A 19,055-nucleotide genomic window follows, 5' to 3' on the forward strand; every position below is an offset into this window, starting at 1 on the left:
TGTTTTGTTAATAATTTTTTGTCTCCTTGTAAACACTTTCAATTTTTGTATAAATACTTCATTTTACTTTCAGCTAGTGTCTCAGAAAGTAGTTCATCCCTTCCCATAACCAGTTTTACTCTGCAGTTAGCAATTACAGGGCTCTTTCCATGAGGAAGTTTGATATTCACACTCCCACCCACAACTAAGTGGAAAGTGCCAGCTTTCTTCTTGGAAAACACAGCAGACAGGAACAGGGTGCCTTTCTTCTACTGAGCCAGGAGCAACAGTGCCGGCAAGATTATCTTTCCAAGTGACACCAACTGTTCCAAAAAATATACACCAGGCCTCCCTCCAATACAGCTGTATGTCAAACAATTTCATTGAGAATTTTGTTTCTGAGAAGGCTGAAGGATTTGGCTTCACAATCATTGATCTTGGAAATTATGAAAAAGATAGAGACTTCAAGCAGCAAAAGGTTGTACTGTTACACAGAAACTGAAGTTGCAAACCATAGCGTTCTCCTCATCCCCTACTTGTATGAGGGGACATGGAGTAAATTAACTTTGATTGGAAACTGCATCACTTCCTTTCTTTGTCAAGTAAAAGGGAACACTAAATGCTATATAAAGAAAATCTATAGGCAATTATGTTCTAGCACTTAGTGTTCTGCTGTATAAAAATGCAAGGAAATAACTTACTTGAACTCCAACATTTTCATTTCCATAACTAAACCTTGTTTGCTAGTTTAGGAAAATGCCAAATCTTGCAGAACAGAATGCAGGTCATATTCCTGAAGAACAAGACAAATCAGTACTTCACTGAAGATAGCTACAGTTTGATATGGAACTGGAAGAAAAACAAAGTCACTTGATTCCAGAAAGACTTCATGTAACTAGTAAAAACACACCAAACAAAACCTCCAGTCTATCCTATAAGCAAAACCTCTTTTTTTTCTTTTTGCATGTAATTACAGGAGAACAGAGATGTACAATTTACTGTTGAAAGAAATGTCTTCCTCTCCCTGACTCCCTCTCTTGCCCTATCCTGCTCTTCCATGCAGTGGAGTGGCTGCTCCCAATCTGACAACATTAATTTGATTTGAAATGTCACTGACATAGTGTAACATTGACCTTCCTCCACCAGTGTTCCCTAGTTACTATTGCTAAAGCTGTTTGACTTCAAATGGGATGTACACCAGACTAAATGAAAGAACTGGCAGGCAGAATACTTGAAATCAAACTAATTGTATTTAAATTAGAGATTAACAATTAGCTAGGAGTCCTCAAACAATGTATATAGATAACCAAGTTATGCTCTGCTGTTAAAATGAATCCGAGATATTAAATACAATCATACAGCTTTTGGCAATATTGTACAAGTTTCACACAGATAGTAATGACTAACATTGCTTTAGATAAGTGCTTTGAAGGCAACTCCATTTAAGAATGAAGAGAGCAATACAGTCCTGCACCCCATATCAGTGTACAGTCATGTTTACAAACATATCTGATGTCAGGGCACTGGCTCCGGAGTGTTGCAAATAAACAGCATTCCATACTCCAAAGGGTGTCTGTCTCATAATCCCTGAGGCTGTGGCTGGTCGATAATGATGATGATCGGAAAAAAAGAATTGGGTTATGGATTGGCCCTGTACATTTGTGACTTTGTAGAATAGATTTTAATTGCAGTGCAGCTCTGAAAAAGCACAGAGAGCAGAAAACAAAATAATTCCCTTGTCTGGTCGGTTTTGCACATAAGCCCTATGATCCTATGTATAGAATAATAATTTGTTTAAGGAAGTCAAGGAAACTTCGGTTACAATATTCTAATTTTTCTTTCTATTTATCCAGAACCCATGCATTCATCTTATTCCACTTTCACTGCTTCATACCATTGCCTTTCTCACAATCTCATTTTTCTGAAATACAAAATTCTTTTTTTCTCCTGCTATTTCATATTGAATATTTCTTCTTCTTTTTTATTCTTTCTCCATAAGAGCAGAAAATGCATTGCTTACTTACATTGGACTTTCCTGTTTCAGAACTCTGGAAATAACTTGTAGTCATTTCAGGAGCTTCTCTTTTCCAATAAGAAGAAAGAGAATTTACTCTAAACCTTATTATTCCTGCCCCATTTTTTCATACCTTGGATAAAGCAAGAATATCCTCTGCCATTTCTGTGAAGGCCCTTTAATGATAATATTTGTATAGCTAAATGACATTTTCCATAGTACTTCCTTTTGCTAATACAAAGTAATAGCTTTGTTACTGTTTTCTGATTAGATGAGTTGGTATAAGATAATGGAAATAAATTTTATACAGTTGTACATAAAACGATGAGAGTAATTAGGTTGTAAAGTGACTGCTAAATCAATCTTGAAAATGCAGCAGATTTCCATCTCCCTTTGACATTGCGAGTTCCATTTGGGTTAATGATGGCTATCGGCACAGGCCAAGACAGAGGGGGAGCCCCTTCATTCAGTTTGCATGGCTTGACTCTTGTCAGGAAGACAACACTAGAGACATCTGTGTAAATGATAGAACAACACCAACACATTTTGTGATATAACACGAATTCACACATTTTTCAAAAGCTGAGTGAGTACATACTGTGTTCTCTCTTGTTCAGTAAGGACAGTATGGTGTGTTTGCTCGTTGATTCCTTATGCTGATTGCTTTAAGTCTAGCAAAGGGACGCCATCATCACCTCCTCCTCCTTCTTTTCTTTCCTGCTTAAGAACAACTTCTGGGAGAGTCACTCCTATTTCAGTTGACTGGGAAGCACCTTTTGTTGCACTATTCTTGTCTTTCTTTACCTTAGTGATCACTTCTGTGTAAGAGATTTCTTCAGTGAAGGGCTCTGCTGCTGTGAGCTCAGAGGCAATGTGTACACCGGCTTCCTGGATCCCCTCCTGACCTTCGGCTCCTGTTCGTTCTTTATTTTTTTTATGGATCTTGAACATCTCCTTTGTTGGGGCAGCTTGTGAAATGGTTTTCTTCATCCTTATCCCAGATTGTTTCAGTCTCTCTCCTGACTGCCTGATCCTCTCTCTCCTCTCAGGGGTCACTATCCTAGTTTGAAGCCTGTTTACCTTCTTGCCAAAATTTTGTCTTGTCTTTTGGATATTTTCCCTTGAAAATGCCTTTTTGATATCATCAATGCGCCTCATGCCTGATTTCTTGAACTTGGTTGCTTTGCTTTCTTCTATATAATATTCTTCATCAGAAGACAGATCATCAGGTGGGAAAAAATCGTCCTCTAGAGTTTCACCTGCTGTCATCTCTTTGATAACAGAGAGAGATGAAGGACACTCGGTTTCCTCCTGTGAATGAAAGCACAGAGTCATCTTCCAGCAAGTGTATTTCAAAAGGATGGTGATTCATGCATTTTTTTTTTTTGGCTGGCTTGCAGTTAGTTAAAGCTAACTGAAATATAATATTGTAACATAGTACGTTAGGCTTGTACCATCGTACTTGATCTATGCAGAATACAAACGGCAAAAGAAACCTTTGCCAAGTTCTGTAGAGACTGCCCGATTAAAGATTTCTTTTCACTGTGGTTCTACCTGAAATTAAGGAATGCAATAGTCCTGTGAGTACTGGCCTCTAATGGTTTTCAGAGCAGACTTGTATAGTTCATTTATTTTTTGGCCCTTATCTGCTTCTCTGGGATTGGACCTAGATCCATTATTCCTCACCAATAACAGCAAACATCCTGTAGACAAAAGAGGCTCTTATGCTTGTGTCAGCTGTGCACTCTCCAAACAAGCGCCTCAATGATACCCAGTAGCTTCAGTCCTCTACTGTTACCAAGACATTGTCCATTTTTTACTATTTGGAGCTTAGCAAACATTTCTGTTGCTGCTCAGAAGGAAATGAACTCCAACTTATTAACTTACATGTGCTGGCTCCACAATGGGACAAAGCCATTAAAGGAACGAGATGCTATTCAGTAAACCCAGTTCCATAAAATTCCCTCAGCACCTGCACCATTGCTGAGGTGAGCTTGATTTGTTCCATCTGGAAACATACAATAACTCTGAGCAAGCACCTCTGTCTCCTGTGGTGAGTTTGGTGGTCTGTATGAGCATGCAGAATTAGAATCACGGAATCAACCAGGTTGGAAAAGACCTCTGAGATCGAGTCCAACCTTTGACCTAACACCACCTAATCTACTAGACTGTGGCACTAAATGCCACATCCAGTCTCTTATTAAATACCTCCAGGGACGGTCACTCCACCACCTCCCTGGGCATATACAGGGACATATATACATATTTGTATTATTCATCCAGTGGGTATCAGCTGCATATCTTAGCACTAGGAATTCATGCAGCCTTTCCAAAGAAAAATTGCTAGAGGCTCAAATCTCAAAGACACAGAAGATTTCCAAAAGCTGTCCACAGTAAACAAAAAATTTACCAAGATTCACTTAGTGGTTAAGGACATCAAAAAAAAAAAAAAAAAAAGTGAGAAAAGCTTATGGCAATGAAGGATTTATCTGAACAGGGAGAATCTCCTAATACAGTTGTTTCCCTGATCTGAAAGGTTGCCGTCTACATGGACAGTACAGATTTGTAGCTCAGTGTCAGTAAGTCACTACTAGTGTATGCAGAGTAGAAGAATCGTAACTTGCAGGAGGTGTATGAGAGGATGATGCCACCCTATTTTTCCCTACCAGCTCTTTACCTGTGTGTGCTCTTTTCCCAGGACGAGCAGCCCTCTGGGGTACAGACAGGCACAGCAGCTATATAAAACTTCTCTAATTAAAGTTTCCCATTACTACTAACTACTTCAACTGATTTCTGAAGCATGATAGTGTCAGGACTCTACAGTTAGTATTATCATTCTAATGGAGACAAAAAGAAAGATATCAGAAGTTGTGAACCCATGAACAGCAAGTCAGGCTTACTGAATATTTTGCTGTGAACTTACTTCCAGCCAAAAAGATGTCTGTCATTTTTCACAGTGACTCATATAGTAGTGAGTCATGCTATTTTACAGAGTAATAGTAATACATAAAATAACATACATTGAGCTATTTGACAGACAAAGCCCACTTAGGAATCTGTCATCATGCCTTGGCTTCAATAAAAACCCTCTAGTAAAATAGTTGTTAATGCATAGAAAAAATAGGGACAAATTATGTTACATTGATTACAGCAGAATGTTATTCAACTCATCTGTCAAAATCAGCAGGAACAAAACTACAATGCTTTGCTAGTAATCATCTTCATTAACATGTGCAAATTAACATTAATTATATAAAGACTTCTATATATAAACATAATCCCTCCTTTTCTGAAAATTAACTAAAACACAGCTGGGTAATAATTCGTCAAAGTTTTTAAATTATAGCCCAGTCCTTCAGCTGAAATGGTAACAAAAATGTTTCCAGAATGACTATTCTGAAATTTCAGTAAATACAGAGATGAATACAATATGGTGAGAGGAGTATGCCTTTCATATGAAGATTTTTCTTGTATTTACCTTTATTACTGTATTTACCTTTAGTCTATTAGCTAAAGTAGAGAGTGCTTTAACTTTCACACAGACATGTTAGAATTAAAAGTTATGAGCAATAACATGAGGGATGAAGGTCTTGTAGATAAGAGATAGAATCTAGAGTCACAGATCCTGGGAAACATTTTCATTCTTCTACAGAGTCTCAGAATGATTTTTGCCAAAACTTGGATTTTCTCCTTTTCCTTGATTTCTGCACACATCTTGAAGAGTCAAATGTAGCAAGGCAAAAAATTAGTGTGAGTTTCTATCTCCTCTCAAGATTTCTGGATGTTACCAAAGCGGAAAGTATTAGTGAACCTGTCTAGCATGTTAGGGAGGTATCAGAATAAAAATACAGTGATTTAGGCTCAGTAGGTGAACTTTCTCATCTGTTTCCTTTCTCTCTCCTGCTCCTACCCATTTCTTTTAATCACTAGGTATCAGTAGGGCAGAGAGAAGAGAGTAGCTCATCCTTCCTAAAGCAGGAAGAAGAAGTTTTAGTACCAGGTGGGAAACAGATGCAGTCACAGCATATAGCTACCAGCTCCTTTATAGACTCACTAAAACCAAAGACCAAACACCTACTGATTTCAGCAGCACAGAACAAAGCCCTAAATGGGGTGACAGCTTTCTCTTTGTCTGGAAAGCAGATGGGGCTCAAAAGAGTAGGACTGAGCAGTCTGATCTTAGGGGAGGGTGAGAAGGGAGTTGAGCCATTGATGCTGCTGCTGCCAAGCTTTTAGTTAAAAATCTGCTTATGCATTTTGCTAGGAAGGACTCGTATCTGCCACTGCCACCTCATGGGAGCTAAGGGAGGATCTAAAATGAGGACAGGAGATTATTCCACAGTAAAAGATGATACCAAACATTCAGTTATTTTTAACATGATTTCTTGAACAAAGAGGCATGCAGTCACATGGGCGATTAATACATATGACGTGCTTGCCTTGCCTACTAGCAAATACCAAAGACATGCACAGGCCAGAATCAGAACACAAATCTGTGGAAGCTGAGCATTCCCCTTCCCTTTCACCCCTCCTCCTAGATGGAGCACCTGCAGAGAGTGCTCACACTGGTCCTGGCGTGCTCATTGGCCATAACTGCTCATTGGCCATAACCTCCTTATAAGTTATCCTCTGCTCAACACACTGAAAACAGACCTGGACCTTTTAAACAAAACTATTTTTTTTCCTTTCCTTCCAAGAAAAAAGTTGGCATGTCCATCCTGTAAGTGATTAATTTGGAAGTTGTCTTGTTTTAATACAAGGAGTGTAACATATACACTTACATTATGCATATCTCACCTTCTCAGCCTTTCCACTAACACAGAAACATTTGAGCACTTTACACCAATTTGAGAATGGAGTTCAGACACAAAGAAATAAGATCTCTACTGCAAAGCTGGCTGCGTTTTGAGTCAGTCCATCTGTCCCTTCAGCTGATGTCTGTCCTGAGCAAAAATGCCATGGCCCAGGTACCTTGCCTCTAGATCTGGACTTGATGTCTTCAGCAGAGGACAAGGGTGCTGAGAAGAGGAGGTGTGTGTTATGAATAGAAGTGAGAGGGGATAGGGGAGAACGAAGTCAGATTAGATAGTGTATTGTTGAAACTGGAAATGTTTTGGAGAAATGCATGTGTGTTGAAGGAAACAAACTCAGAAAGGAGAAAGACTTCAGGTTCTGTGGTAACAAAGGAGGGACTGAAAGTACTGGTTGAATGATAAGGGAAAATTCTGGAGACCTTTGCAGTTCAGCTGGACAGAGGGAGAGACAGAGAGGCCACAAAGCTGTAAGGGTAGCTAGATCCACTGCTTAAGAAACAACTTTACCAGACAAAACTTTAAAGTATAAGATCATAACTGAACAATTGTGCAATTCAGGAGTGGTTGGTGATGCCCCTGGCACAGCAAGTTTGCTAAGAAAGCATCTTAAACCTGAAATATGGTTTTTCCTATTTTTTGAGTATATAACCTCTCAAATACGCCCAGCCAAAGAAGTTTGAGCTTTTAGAGGCCTGGCTGAATGCAAAGTAAACTTATGAGTAAACCTCAGCTTTGGTGAAAAAGGCCAGCATAGCATTAATTTGAATGGATGGCTCCAGGGACAGAGAATATTGAAATCCAAATGTTTCAAACACTGGGTTCCCAACAAAGTCTGACTCCATCACTGACATTTTCACCCTCTCTCTGCTCTCATTTCAATTTAATTCACAATTAGAAATTTTTTAAGGGGACATAGCCTGTGTCCTTATCACACTCCTTTCACTCCTCAAGTTTTTCACTGGCTTCCAAATTTCTGGCTGCTCTGCACCCACGGGTGCAGAAGAGGGCAGTTTGCAGGCATTGCTGGTGTCTTCTGATCTCAGGGAAGGGATCACAGCAGTAGCATTTTTTCCCATGGGATATAGCAAGGCGTTATGAAAGAAGGTTAATGCGCCTGCTCCTTAAACTGCACAAAGTGCAAGGTGCTGACTTTTTCACCTCACAGAAAAAAACCAAACCAGTAGGTAAATAATCTTAAATGTGGCAATGCCCCTACTCAACACTGTGAGACTCTTGAGGTGGTGATGCTCAGATAATTGAAACATGCAGGCGAAAAGAGACTGTCTCAAAATGCGCCTGCTTGATAACCCTGCCTGCACAGTCAGGTTCTTCTCATCTCTGGGCAGGTAAAGAGAGGAAATGGCAGAGCAAAATGTTTAGCAATGTCTCAGATATTTTGCAGCAGTGGTGTCTTGGCAAAGATCAGGTCAGCTCTAATAGCACTTTTCTCTCTTACTGCTGCTCTAAGGAGCAAATAAACCAAAGGGGGCTGCTGGAAAAATGTCATGCCTTCAGCGAGGACAGTGACGCTGGGAAAAGGGAAAAAGGGTTGTTGAAAAGATTCCCTCACAACCTTCTTATCTAAATTTTTACTCTATGGAAGCACAGACGGGATCAATAATTAATAGCAGCAGTACTTTTATTTTCCTAAAGAAAGTATGTGTTTATTTTAGAGTTCACTTGATTTGCTAGACGAAGCAGTGATATAATGTCACTGTACAAAAATACTTCAGTACATTAACACTTTTAATGATAATTTCAGTAATAATTTTGCCATTTGAAAATAAAAAACAATGGAATATGAGGTCATTTTAATGAATGTAGCCAGTTCAAGAGCTTTACTTCCCCTGTCCTTTCACGGTTTTTGGCACGTGTATTTTAGGCGTGTATTTCAAAGCCCAGTCTGAGCTTCCAAAGTTGGCAAGGAGAAAAAAAAAGAAGGTAATACATTGTCTTACATGTAAATATTTGCTAGAAATGCTATAAACTGGTTTTGTGTTCTCGTTTCAAATAGCTTCAAAGTGTAACTCTAACCAGCTTAAATAAAGGCAACTGTTATCAGCTCTCAACTATTATTTAATTTCAACCAATACTTTAGCAGAACAAAGCTTTTTAAAGTTAAAAAAAATAGCAGAGAAAGCCAGAATGGCCAAATAAATAATTCAATTTATATATATATAAAATAATATATAGATAAAATTATATATTGTATATATGCATATATAAAAGCAAGACTCAAAATGATCCTAACAAAACTGCTCCCAGCATAAGTAGGGAGCAGAGACTGATGAAACTCCATACCTTGGAGTCATTGTGTGGCACAGGAAAAAGGTCAGAGCAACTATCTTTCAGCCTTGGGATGTGTGACAGGGAAGGTGCAGGTGATGATTAACATAAGCACAGATGGGACTAACTGGTGATCACTTGATAATTCTGAAGCAGAGCACAAAGCAGCAAAATGGTCGAAGGCCACGCAGTACCTGGTCTGGCACCACTGCCGTGTCTATGACAACTGGTGATGCAAATGATGGGCAGCTTATGGGCAGGAAACTGCATTGCTGCAGTGTTTAAAAAAGTCCTAGAAATTTGCATGTTGAATGATTGATTTGTTATTCAGACTGGTAGCCAAGGTAAATCCCTAAAACAACTCCTTAAAATTGTGCTCTAAATCAATATGAAACCACTGATGAATAACCAATTACAAATCACTCAGCACTTTTACTCATATTCTAACAGTTAAGAATGAAGCTTTATAAATCTCAAGTGATCCCTTCATTTCTTCTGCAAACATGTCATTTTAGAATCTCTGCCATCAGGCCAAAAAGCTGCTCAGATGAGAGAGAAATAGGATTATTTTAAAAGGCCACCTAAGGAGTTTTATCAAGCAAAGTAGACAGAGAATAAACACGTCAAATAAACACACATAAAGACTTTATGACTAAGTGCTATTGCTTGCTTTTAGAATTATTTTTACATAATGGAAAAAGTAGCCCAGCCAGAACAGTCAGCCCCACTTATTTCTCTTCTGTGAAGGCTAATACATATCCTTTTTATTTAAATTCTGATAGAAATTCATTAATTCAACCATTATCGTACAATGACTACAAAGAAACCCAGCTCATTCTCTCATTATGGTTCTCTGTAACTCGCTGCAGTCAATGAGCGAGCACTACCCAGTTACTCCACATCAGCTGGAGAAGCTCTTGGCTTCAGGCCACCACATGCTGCATAAAAAGGACAACTGCAGCTCGAGGGGAAAATAAAAGCTGCACACTTTCCTTGCTTTGCTATTGTTTTATGGTGCTAGACCAGGGAATAGCTCTGCAGGTCAGTCTGCAGGTCTGAAGTCAAACTGATGAAATTTCTCACTTCCAATTTTTCTGGAAGCCTGTTGTCAGTGAAGTAGAAAAAGCATCACAAGGTGTGATAAGACCAAAAAGTACATTTGTTAATGTGTTGATTCATTCATTCATCACAAGGTGACTGCTCCTACAAGTCAGCTAGACCAGGGAAGTGCTCTCAAGTACAAGTGAAAGCCAGACAGTCATCAGGAGGTGCTGAACTTTTGTGCCCAAGCAACTGTGCCTCCATATGAACTCATTTCTGAATAACTTTTCAACTAAACAGAAGGAACAGATACTTATAATGTAGAAACTGTATCCAGCAGACATCTACAGCAGGTCAAGCAAATCAGGCTCCATACACTTCTCTTTGCTTGCTTGAAGGGAATCTATAGGCCAAACGTACAAACATTTTCATTGATAATGTTCAGTGTCAAGAAAGATGAATCCTAAACTTGCTATTAGTGACTTCACATATTCCTCATCTCTGTGCCTGTGCTGTTTTGATCAACTTTATTCCTGTACTATAGGAATAAATTGCAAGGTTCAGCTACCTTCAGTAGTGCTGAGAATGAATCCCAACTGCACATCCCCAGTCAAGTCCTTTCCCGAATCTGTGCCTCAGGAACGAGAGGTATTGCTGAAAGGCTGGATTTGATGATCTTTAGAGGTCTTTTCCAGCCTAAGTGATTATATGATTCCATTTCAAGATACATGCGTGCCCACAGCAGCAAGCCACAGCTCCTGATGGTAAGTTGTTCCAAGCAGTCTCTAGGACCATGGAGAAGAGGCACAATACAGGAGGCTTATGGTGTAACTACACTCTGCTGGCTTTGCAGGGCAACCACAAGCAAAGCTCTGAACAGCTGCATCCAATGCAAATGTAAATTAAGATCAGTTATTTCCACCACTCAGTGCTAACAGGTGGAGAAAAATCAATGGCAGCCCTGCAAAAACGACAGCCTGCCCACCTGTGAGGATCATTGCAATGGAACAGGTCTGGGGCCACCAGATCAAACAGCGTTAAGTCAAGTTTATAATCTGCTATGATCTGCTGTGAAATATGCAACCTATTTCAACTTAGGAACACAGAAATAGCCCAAAAGGGTCTTTTTTTTTTTTTTTTCATTTTCTTTTCTCCTTGTTCCTTGCAAACATGTCACTAGAAAAACAGTTTTTCCTTAGCTGGTTGAAAGCTTTTGATTTTTTTTTTAAAAAGCACAGGTAATTTATGATCTCCTTGGCTGTGTTCAGTACCTCAGGGCTGGCCCTACCTCTCCACAAGTGGCTACTACACAGCACAGGGCCAGCTCTGCACTTTGGACTGAAGCACTGGGCCCACCACTGCAAACAAAGGCTCTTGCAAGAGAGATTGTCACTCTGTGACACAACCGTTGGGTTTATTTTATTCTCTGTATTCTCAGCAAAAGCAATTACCTGTTCCAGCTATAAAAATATTTATAAGGTTTCTGCTACAAGACTCCAACAAAGGCCCTGTGTCCTTAGGCTGCTGCGGCCAGTGCTCTGCTGTCACAGGTAGTCAACTTACACCATTTTCTTCCCATTAAGTTTTCAGGCTCCACTTTATTAGCAATTTAAGTTTTCTTCTCTCCCCATGGGTTCTAGAAGAAGGCTTTGTCCAGATCCTGATGTCTCCAGGGCCGGAGAGATGCATTTCTGGTTTCAGATCTGACTCATGGACAATTTATACCCATTTCATCATTTTGACATTTTTCTTTACTGGACTCCTCATCTGTGCCCAAACATATGTATAAATGACACCCACAACCTCACTTAGCCTCTTGTCTTGATAAACTAAAGCAAGTTAGGACCTCTTGGTCTTCTCTTATTTACCAGGGCTTCCCATTCCTCTGATCCCATTCCTGGTAGCTGTTTTCAAAACCTCTTCAGTTTGAACACAAGAAATTTATTTCAAGAGGGATGATCAGAGCTGTACATAGTAGTCCAGGCAGGCTCTGAGGCATTCTGGGCTAGGGCACTGGGCATTTCTACCAGTTCTGGAAACATCTTGCCTGAAGCCTGTTATGTCCACATTTAACTTTTTGAAGAGCCATGACATCAAGTCTCTGTCATTTTGAGAGAAACTAACACTCCATTTTCTGTCCTTTCTAAACTGTGGGGCTTCAGAACACAAACTAAAAGGGGCTTCTACTAAAAGTACAGGAATTGGCACCATGTACACTCAAATTAACACTATTATAGCTGTAAAGATAATTTGGTTTCATATCTATATTTCTTTCTGTGAACTGACAGCTCCTAATTTTGAGCATTACACCTTTTCCATACTGAGATTTTTAACAAAAACATTACACAGTTGACAAAAATGGTCTTAGAAACACATACACACTCAGAAACGCATCACAAGCCTCACTTCCAATTTCAATACAATCCACTGTTACCTGTTGTTTTTCCAGATTATCTGTTATGAAGTAAAATACCAGGTACATAAATATGAGAAAGGATAAGATCTCTCATGTTTCCGCAAAACAGAAAAATGATCTAATATGACCTACCTAGCACAATCTGCCCTTGTGAGCTATTTAACTTCATGCTACTAAGGATACTGTTCTGCAGAGCCCTTTTGAGCCTGCCATTCTCATGCCCAAATGATACCAGATTAATGGCAATGGTTCACATGATTTCCTTTGTCTGTTTCTAAATAGAAGTGTTACATTTGCTGCCTTTCCTGTCACAGTTACTCTCACAGGCTTGGCTCAGAATAGCTGTAATTAAAACTCTGTGACGATGGACAGCGAGTTCATGAGCCTGATCTCTCAGCGCCTTCATCTCCTGAGTTCCTCACACCCTGATTTCTAACTGCCCCTTCAGATGAAAGTGTCTCCACTTCAGGTTTCCAGATTATTGTCCCCATCTTGATTTCACAATTTTTACTGCCCTAGTTATTATGCTACAGAAGGACATTGGCCAGGACAGGACACTTACATTTTAATTTATATATGCATAAGATCATATGCAAGGATGCTTCTGTGAGCCTTTCCCCATGTGGGTGGTGAAGCAATGGTAGGGCAAACAAATCAGTTGTGGCATAACTGTGTAGGCCAGTCAAGCCATAACCTTACTTGGTTTCTGACATGTCCAGTAATTTCAAACGTCAGACAGCAGTGAGTGAAACAAATGCATGTCTCCTTTCATAGGAAGTTGTTACGGTGCTTGTGTGAAGTAATAATAGAAAAAAGTCGCCGTAACATGGACTTTCTGGTGCCTGTACACTCCCATTCAAAGAGGGACTTGCAGAACATGCAGAAAAGCAAAAGACACAAGTTCTTTCGGTATTAAAAAAAACAAAAAAACCCCTCTTTTATTTTCTGAATAATTTAGTCAGAATCATTTAAATTGTTAAATGCTCTTTGACTGCAGAGAAATGATAGCTCTCACAGCTGGTTATTCAGACTAACCTGAACAGAAGTGAGCAGTGACCTATACAACCTACAACATCCTTTGTATTTCCTATTATAGTCTCTGGGCACATAGCACTGCAGGGTCAAAGACCTCACTAGAAAGTCTTAAGTAACCTGACATTTTTAATCATGCAGCCAGCCTGGGGAGAAGGGCTGCCTGCTATCATATCTTTTCCTCAACCACATGGCCTTCTAAAAATTAATGTGCTCAATTCCCTAATCATTCTGCTCAAGGATGATCACTTTGTCTCTTTTTAATGTGAGGATATTGCCAACTCTTTTCATCATTGCTGAGGTGTCTTGGAACAATCTCTTTCAGCCAATGATCCTTTTCAACCTGCCTACGCCTTCTACCAATGATAAGATCAAAGCTATCCACTAGAAAGAAAATCTTTAGTATTTAATTGGTGTTTCCTTTTTCCTCATATGCTCATGTTCCAGTAAAAGTTAAAACTAAAATGCACATGGACTCACTCATCTAGGCATTCAATAACAGCTACACACAGGTCACTGCCCTCATCACAATGTCCCAAATGCTTCATTAGAAAAAAATCTCACTACAGAAGAGCTATCAGTCACAACCACAGAGTAAACAACTTGGTTATATCCACTTGTAACATATAGTGAAGGGAGTATGCTGATTCTGTAGCTATTAACAGACTCCCACTCATCGTAGCCAAGCTTCAGTCATTCAGGTCTTGGCACTGCTGTAGTAGGCCCACAACGGTATAAATCAACAGTGTGAAAATCACTGCACTTGAGTGAAAGAGACTTTCCTAAACCTGTGCCTTAAAGCTTCAGTGGACTCTAGACTAACTAGCATGTTCCAGCTTTTGTGGAACGATGCAGTTATCCTCCTCCAGGGAAGTGTTAAATCTCAGATTCCAGATGGATCAACATATCTGCCCCTCTTCTGTGGAAGTGGGAAAAGATTCTTCAATCTACTTTACAAAAGGAATGGAAGTTAAAGAGGGAGTTGTTCATATTCTCACTGGCAGTTCTCAGCTACAGTGGGAAGAGGAAGCTCGAAAGTGAACAATAAAAAGTGCTGGTTCCCTTCCTGAAAAGTACGAACTAAGAATTAAACATACAGAATAGGGTGCAGGTCATTCTTGTCCAGCAAAACCAGCAGAAAGCTCAGACACTCCACTGAAGGCAATTCTTAGAGAAAGCACATATTGTGAGAGCCACTTTTTGTATCAAGTATCTGAAAACACCAACAGCTGTTATTTATAGCAGCATGTAAATCCATTTTCACCATATTTTACTATATTTTTAAATAAACAACTCATGTCTTGCTAGCAGAAAAATTTACATTATATAATGAATACTGTTTTAAGAACAAATGCTTTCAAAGCATTGATTCTGCTGCAGCCATTATGGTAAAGGCCCATCAATGAAATGGTATTATGCCATTAACCAGAGGAGTCAACAGATATTTATTACCTTTAGATGGGAAATGATTTGCAAGGAAAAAGTGAAAGTACCTGTTTTCTATTCCATCATGATGATGCAGCTTGCAATAATTGTAATAATAGGTCATGTTGGGCCTATACTTTCTCCTGAACATGCATAGTAAGTCATTCAGCTAGAAAATCTAGGAGGCACAATTTGGCTGTATCTGGTACTAACATAACATTAAAGAGGTAATATTTCCTGCCTTCAGCTTTTTCTTTTTTTTTAGGTATTTTTTCCCAGTAGTAGAAAATGAAGTAGTTAAGAAAGCTGGATTATGCAGAAGAATTTGTCAGCCGTACATGGTGATGAATATACTCGGTGAAGCACAGGGCTCCATTCATTACAAATGATGCTATTTATGTACAAAGAGATGCAAGAGCAGGGTGTAAAGCTCAGTGATGGGGGTGCATTGTGTTACTCACGAGGTGTGGTATTTTCAAGAATGCCTAATGAGAAATACAACTCATTTGAAAGAAGCTTTGGTGACTCGCTGGTAAAAAAGAGCAACTATACTTCTGGCAAAAGATTAAGCACGCACTTTCTATAGACCTGGGTAACAGAGAAGTTCCAGCAAATACAGGATCAGACCATGTAACAAGTGGGTTTCACAGCACTCACTGACAAGACCCCATGAACTGCCTGCACTGTTTGTATGGATGCAAGTGAGACGATGCTGTTTCATGAAACTTCTCTTCAAACTTCTCATGAAACTCCTTTTCAAGTGCAATTATTTGTAAGAACAGTGAACATCCTAGAATAAGGTTAGTGAAAGAAAATAAATTATTTCATTGCCTGATACGACTGGAAGAACAGTGCTGCGTTAAAACATTTCCAAAGTAGAGCATGCAAAGGAGTACTTTTTGTCATGAAGGGTTTGTGGGTCTGAGCTTCAGTTTGTGCATATACTGTTATACACTGAGACAATGAAAAAAGCTCCAATTTGTCAGCAGTAGGAGAGCCTGAGAAACGCTGCAAGTTAAACAAACCATGTTTTGAAATTAGTGTTAGAAGAAAATCTGTGGTCCAGAGAGACTGAAAACACTTTTGCTATTTGCACTTCTACCTAATATGGTGAAAAAAATAACAGAGATGAATGTCAGGCATGGTTTGTATGACAAGATTTACAGGGCCTGCCTCATATTACCTTTCGGAAAGGCAGCAAATAGTCCTTGCTGATCTGCAGTTAATCTTACACCACTGGCTCAGAAATCTACCAACACTAATAATAGACCCTGTGTACTGCCATCAGTAGGTTTGTGCTGAAAGATGTTGAGGAGCACAGCTCAGTGTTAAAGAAAGCACAAAATAACTCTTATGTTCGAGAGACTGCATCTTTTGCTTTGTCAACCAACACGTACCAGCAGCTACCAAAGAGGTGGCAAAGCAACAGCACTACAAGAAATGAGGTTTGTGGTTACCTGATAAATTACGACCCGGAATTTGTTTTTGTTCAGCATCTCCTCTTGTTTTGCTTTCACCTTCCGCACGCTGGTGCTCTGTCTCTCCACGCGAGCCCGCACCTCCTTCATGGTGGAGCTGACTTTGCTGGTTTTCTGCAGTAACTTGTTCACCATGAAGCCTGTATTGCCATGAGCCTGGGCAAGCTTTAAAATGTCAATCTGTATGGTCTTGATGGCATTTTCCATCTCCCTGTGCTTCTCCTCTATCCTTTTCTGGCTCGCCTGCACGCTGTCGACAATGTTGGCCACTTTGTCCAGGACTGTCACAATAGTGTAAGCTGCATCTTGTTCTTCTTCCTCCTCAATGACACTGGAGAGACGATTTTGGTGTGTTCTGTCAGCCTCTGAGGTGTTTTCACGGCGATCCATTTTGCCTGCCTTCAGCCAGGTTGGACGGAGGCAAAGTTTCAGTGATCCTGCCAGAGTGAGTCTGGCGCTGTTGCAGGGAGCCACGGTGACAGCTGGCTCCAGCAATGTTCAAAGTAGGGCGTGAAACGCCGCTCCTGGAGCTTGGTCAAATACTTCTGACTATAAAATATCCACATGTGATTGTTCAGATACTTTCAGCAACATGAAACCCCTAAAATTAGGAAGCAATATCTGGAAAGGAACACACGTTTAAAGGGTCACGCTTCTGTACTGATGAGGTTATTAGTGTTAATCCAGGAAAGTTAAGTAACTTGCTAATTAAGCAGGAAAGCAAACTTGCATATTTTTAAAGATCTACTTTTGTTTCATGTTACTGGAGTGCTTTCCTCCGAGGGAATTCAAAAAGCAGTCAGGAAAATTAGCGCAGTTGTTTTTTTCCAGCAAAACAAATTCAGGTCTTCAGCTTGCTGCAATTACCCCGTGGGGTAACAAATAAACACACTAAACCAGAGGCAATATAGTGAAAACGTTGTATTGTGACATGCTTTTCCAGTTCAAAATGTTGAAAGCATTTTTTTTTTTATTGAACAAATTATTAAATCCTACATGCAAAATTCTGAAAGCCTAAACTACATGTTAAAACAGCTGAACACATCCTATTCACACTTTACCTTGGGATCTTTCAAACGACAACTAACAGTCTATTAATATAACTATGACCAGCAGACTAATTTGGATGGACTTCTTTAGCTCTTGAAAATACTCTATACAAGAGCACTAGTAATTCATTCACTTTTATTTTTTAATTTTAATCACAAACACTATACAATCTGTATTGTAGGTGTTAAAACATGTATTTTCTTTAAAAAAGTTTAAGAAGTATTAAAACAGTTTTTAACAGTGATAAAGTAGGCTTTATTCCAATTGTTTTTGTTCAATTATTCAACACCAATTTTTACAGTACCTAAATCTACTAAGACCTACTTCTTTTGGACCTGCGCCATCTGTTCTACCAGGTAACTTCCCAGATTATGAAATTTATAATTTTCCTCTTTAAAAATAAATTGTTGGAATTATTTATGAAGATGGCAGTGCTTAGACCCAGCCCACACATTTTATAAATATGTTACAACTACACACAGCACACAGCTTCACAGTTCATGCGATAGGCAGTGTCTAAAAAATCAGTTACTAACTTCCAAAAACATTTAAATATCTACGGTATTTAAACACAGTGTTTTCTAGTTCCTCATAAGAAAAGTAAGCTGTAAACATTTTTACCTTTAGTTCATGCCTTGTTTGTTAGGTAATGTGGACTTTTTTTGTTGGTTTGTTGGGGTTTTTTTAAGTCTACAACCATTGTTGGAATAAATCTGTGTTCCCAAAAATATTACATTCCATGGATAAAGCACAAGTCTATTATATAACCATGTGACACAGATACAGAAAATGAACTACTGTATTCAAAAACATAAAAGTAAAGATACTAAAACAGTCCATAGCTGTTAGAGCTGATGCTTTCAGAATACAGACCAACATTGTTACACTAAAAATGTTCAAAAATAAGGCCTCTGAAATAAATATTTCCATTCTTTAAAAAAAGATATAATAAAAATGTACATCACATGGTCAATGTAGGTATAAAAAGCACTAAGTTAAACCATTCTGGATGATGTATCTGAAGTAAAATGGCCTAGGTTTTGCTTCTGCCGACGTCCTCTATTGTTTTTGGGGCATTTTCTGTTAGAAAAAAAGAGAATGAAATAAAAAAGGAGGGCTGATTTTATATATGCCACATAAAATTAAGCCTAACAATAACACATTGACTTAATTTTCTGTACTTAGCAATAGCAAGGAGTCTATGAGCTGTGCTGACTGGAAGGATGCTCCTGCTCTTCAGTACTGGAACTGGGGATGTTTGTAGGACCCCACATCACTCATAAGGGAGCTCTGCTTGAACTTGAGACTGAAACCAGCAAGGTGCTACATCCTTCAGCCTTGATCCAGCAAAACACATTCCATGGTAAATAATTGTATTAGCTTTATTTTACACATATTTCCTTCTTAAAACTCAGTGGATGGTAAGACTGGATCAATCAGCCTCCTGAAGTGCTGGGCCTCAAGGTGCCTGGCTGCTCGCAGAAGCCCAAGAGTCAGAGCCCACCCAGGACTCTCTGTGA

General features: G+C 39.2%; 2 protein-coding genes across 3 annotated transcripts in view; both read right to left on the reverse strand.

Annotated features, from left to right (window-relative positions):
- Positions 1-1,207: 1,207 nt before the first annotated feature.
- On the reverse strand, positions 1,208-17,273 carry CAVIN4 (caveolae associated protein 4). Its single transcript, XM_032677869.1, has 2 exons — positions 16,465-17,273; positions 1,208-3,304 (listed from the first exon to the last, which is right to left on the reverse strand). Exons 1-2 carry the CDS (start codon positions 16,873-16,875, stop codon positions 2,645-2,647), a joined length of 1,071 nt encoding a protein of 356 aa, XP_032533760.1. The 5' UTR covers positions 16,876-17,273; the 3' UTR covers positions 1,208-2,644.
- A 118-nt stretch (positions 17,274-17,391) lies between these two features.
- TMEFF1 (transmembrane protein with EGF like and two follistatin like domains 1) overlaps positions 17,392-19,055 on the reverse strand; it is a 117,395-nt gene continuing 115,731 nt past the window's right edge. For both annotated transcript variants that reach the window (XM_032677665.1, XM_032676991.1), the window contains exon 10: positions 17,392-18,615. In XM_032677665.1, coding sequence (XP_032533556.1) covers positions 18,531-18,615 — 85 coding nt within the window. In that variant the 3' untranslated portion in view covers positions 17,392-18,530. The remainder of the gene's footprint in view (positions 18,616-19,055) is intronic.

This window comes from Chiroxiphia lanceolata, chromosome 1, assembly GCF_009829145.1.
Source record: "Chiroxiphia lanceolata isolate bChiLan1 chromosome 1, bChiLan1.pri, whole genome shotgun sequence".
NCBI lineage: Eukaryota > Metazoa > Chordata > Aves > Passeriformes > Pipridae > Chiroxiphia > Chiroxiphia lanceolata.

Coding starts and splice junctions, on each gene's coding strand:
- CAVIN4 (XM_032677869.1), bottom strand. CDS start 16,875: ATGGATCGCCGTGAAAACACCTCAGAGGCTGACAGAACACACCAAAAT. Junction 3,305..16,464: donor TCCGGGTCGTAATTTATCAG/GTAACCACAAAC, acceptor TTTCATTCACAG/GAGGAAACCGAGTGTCCTTC.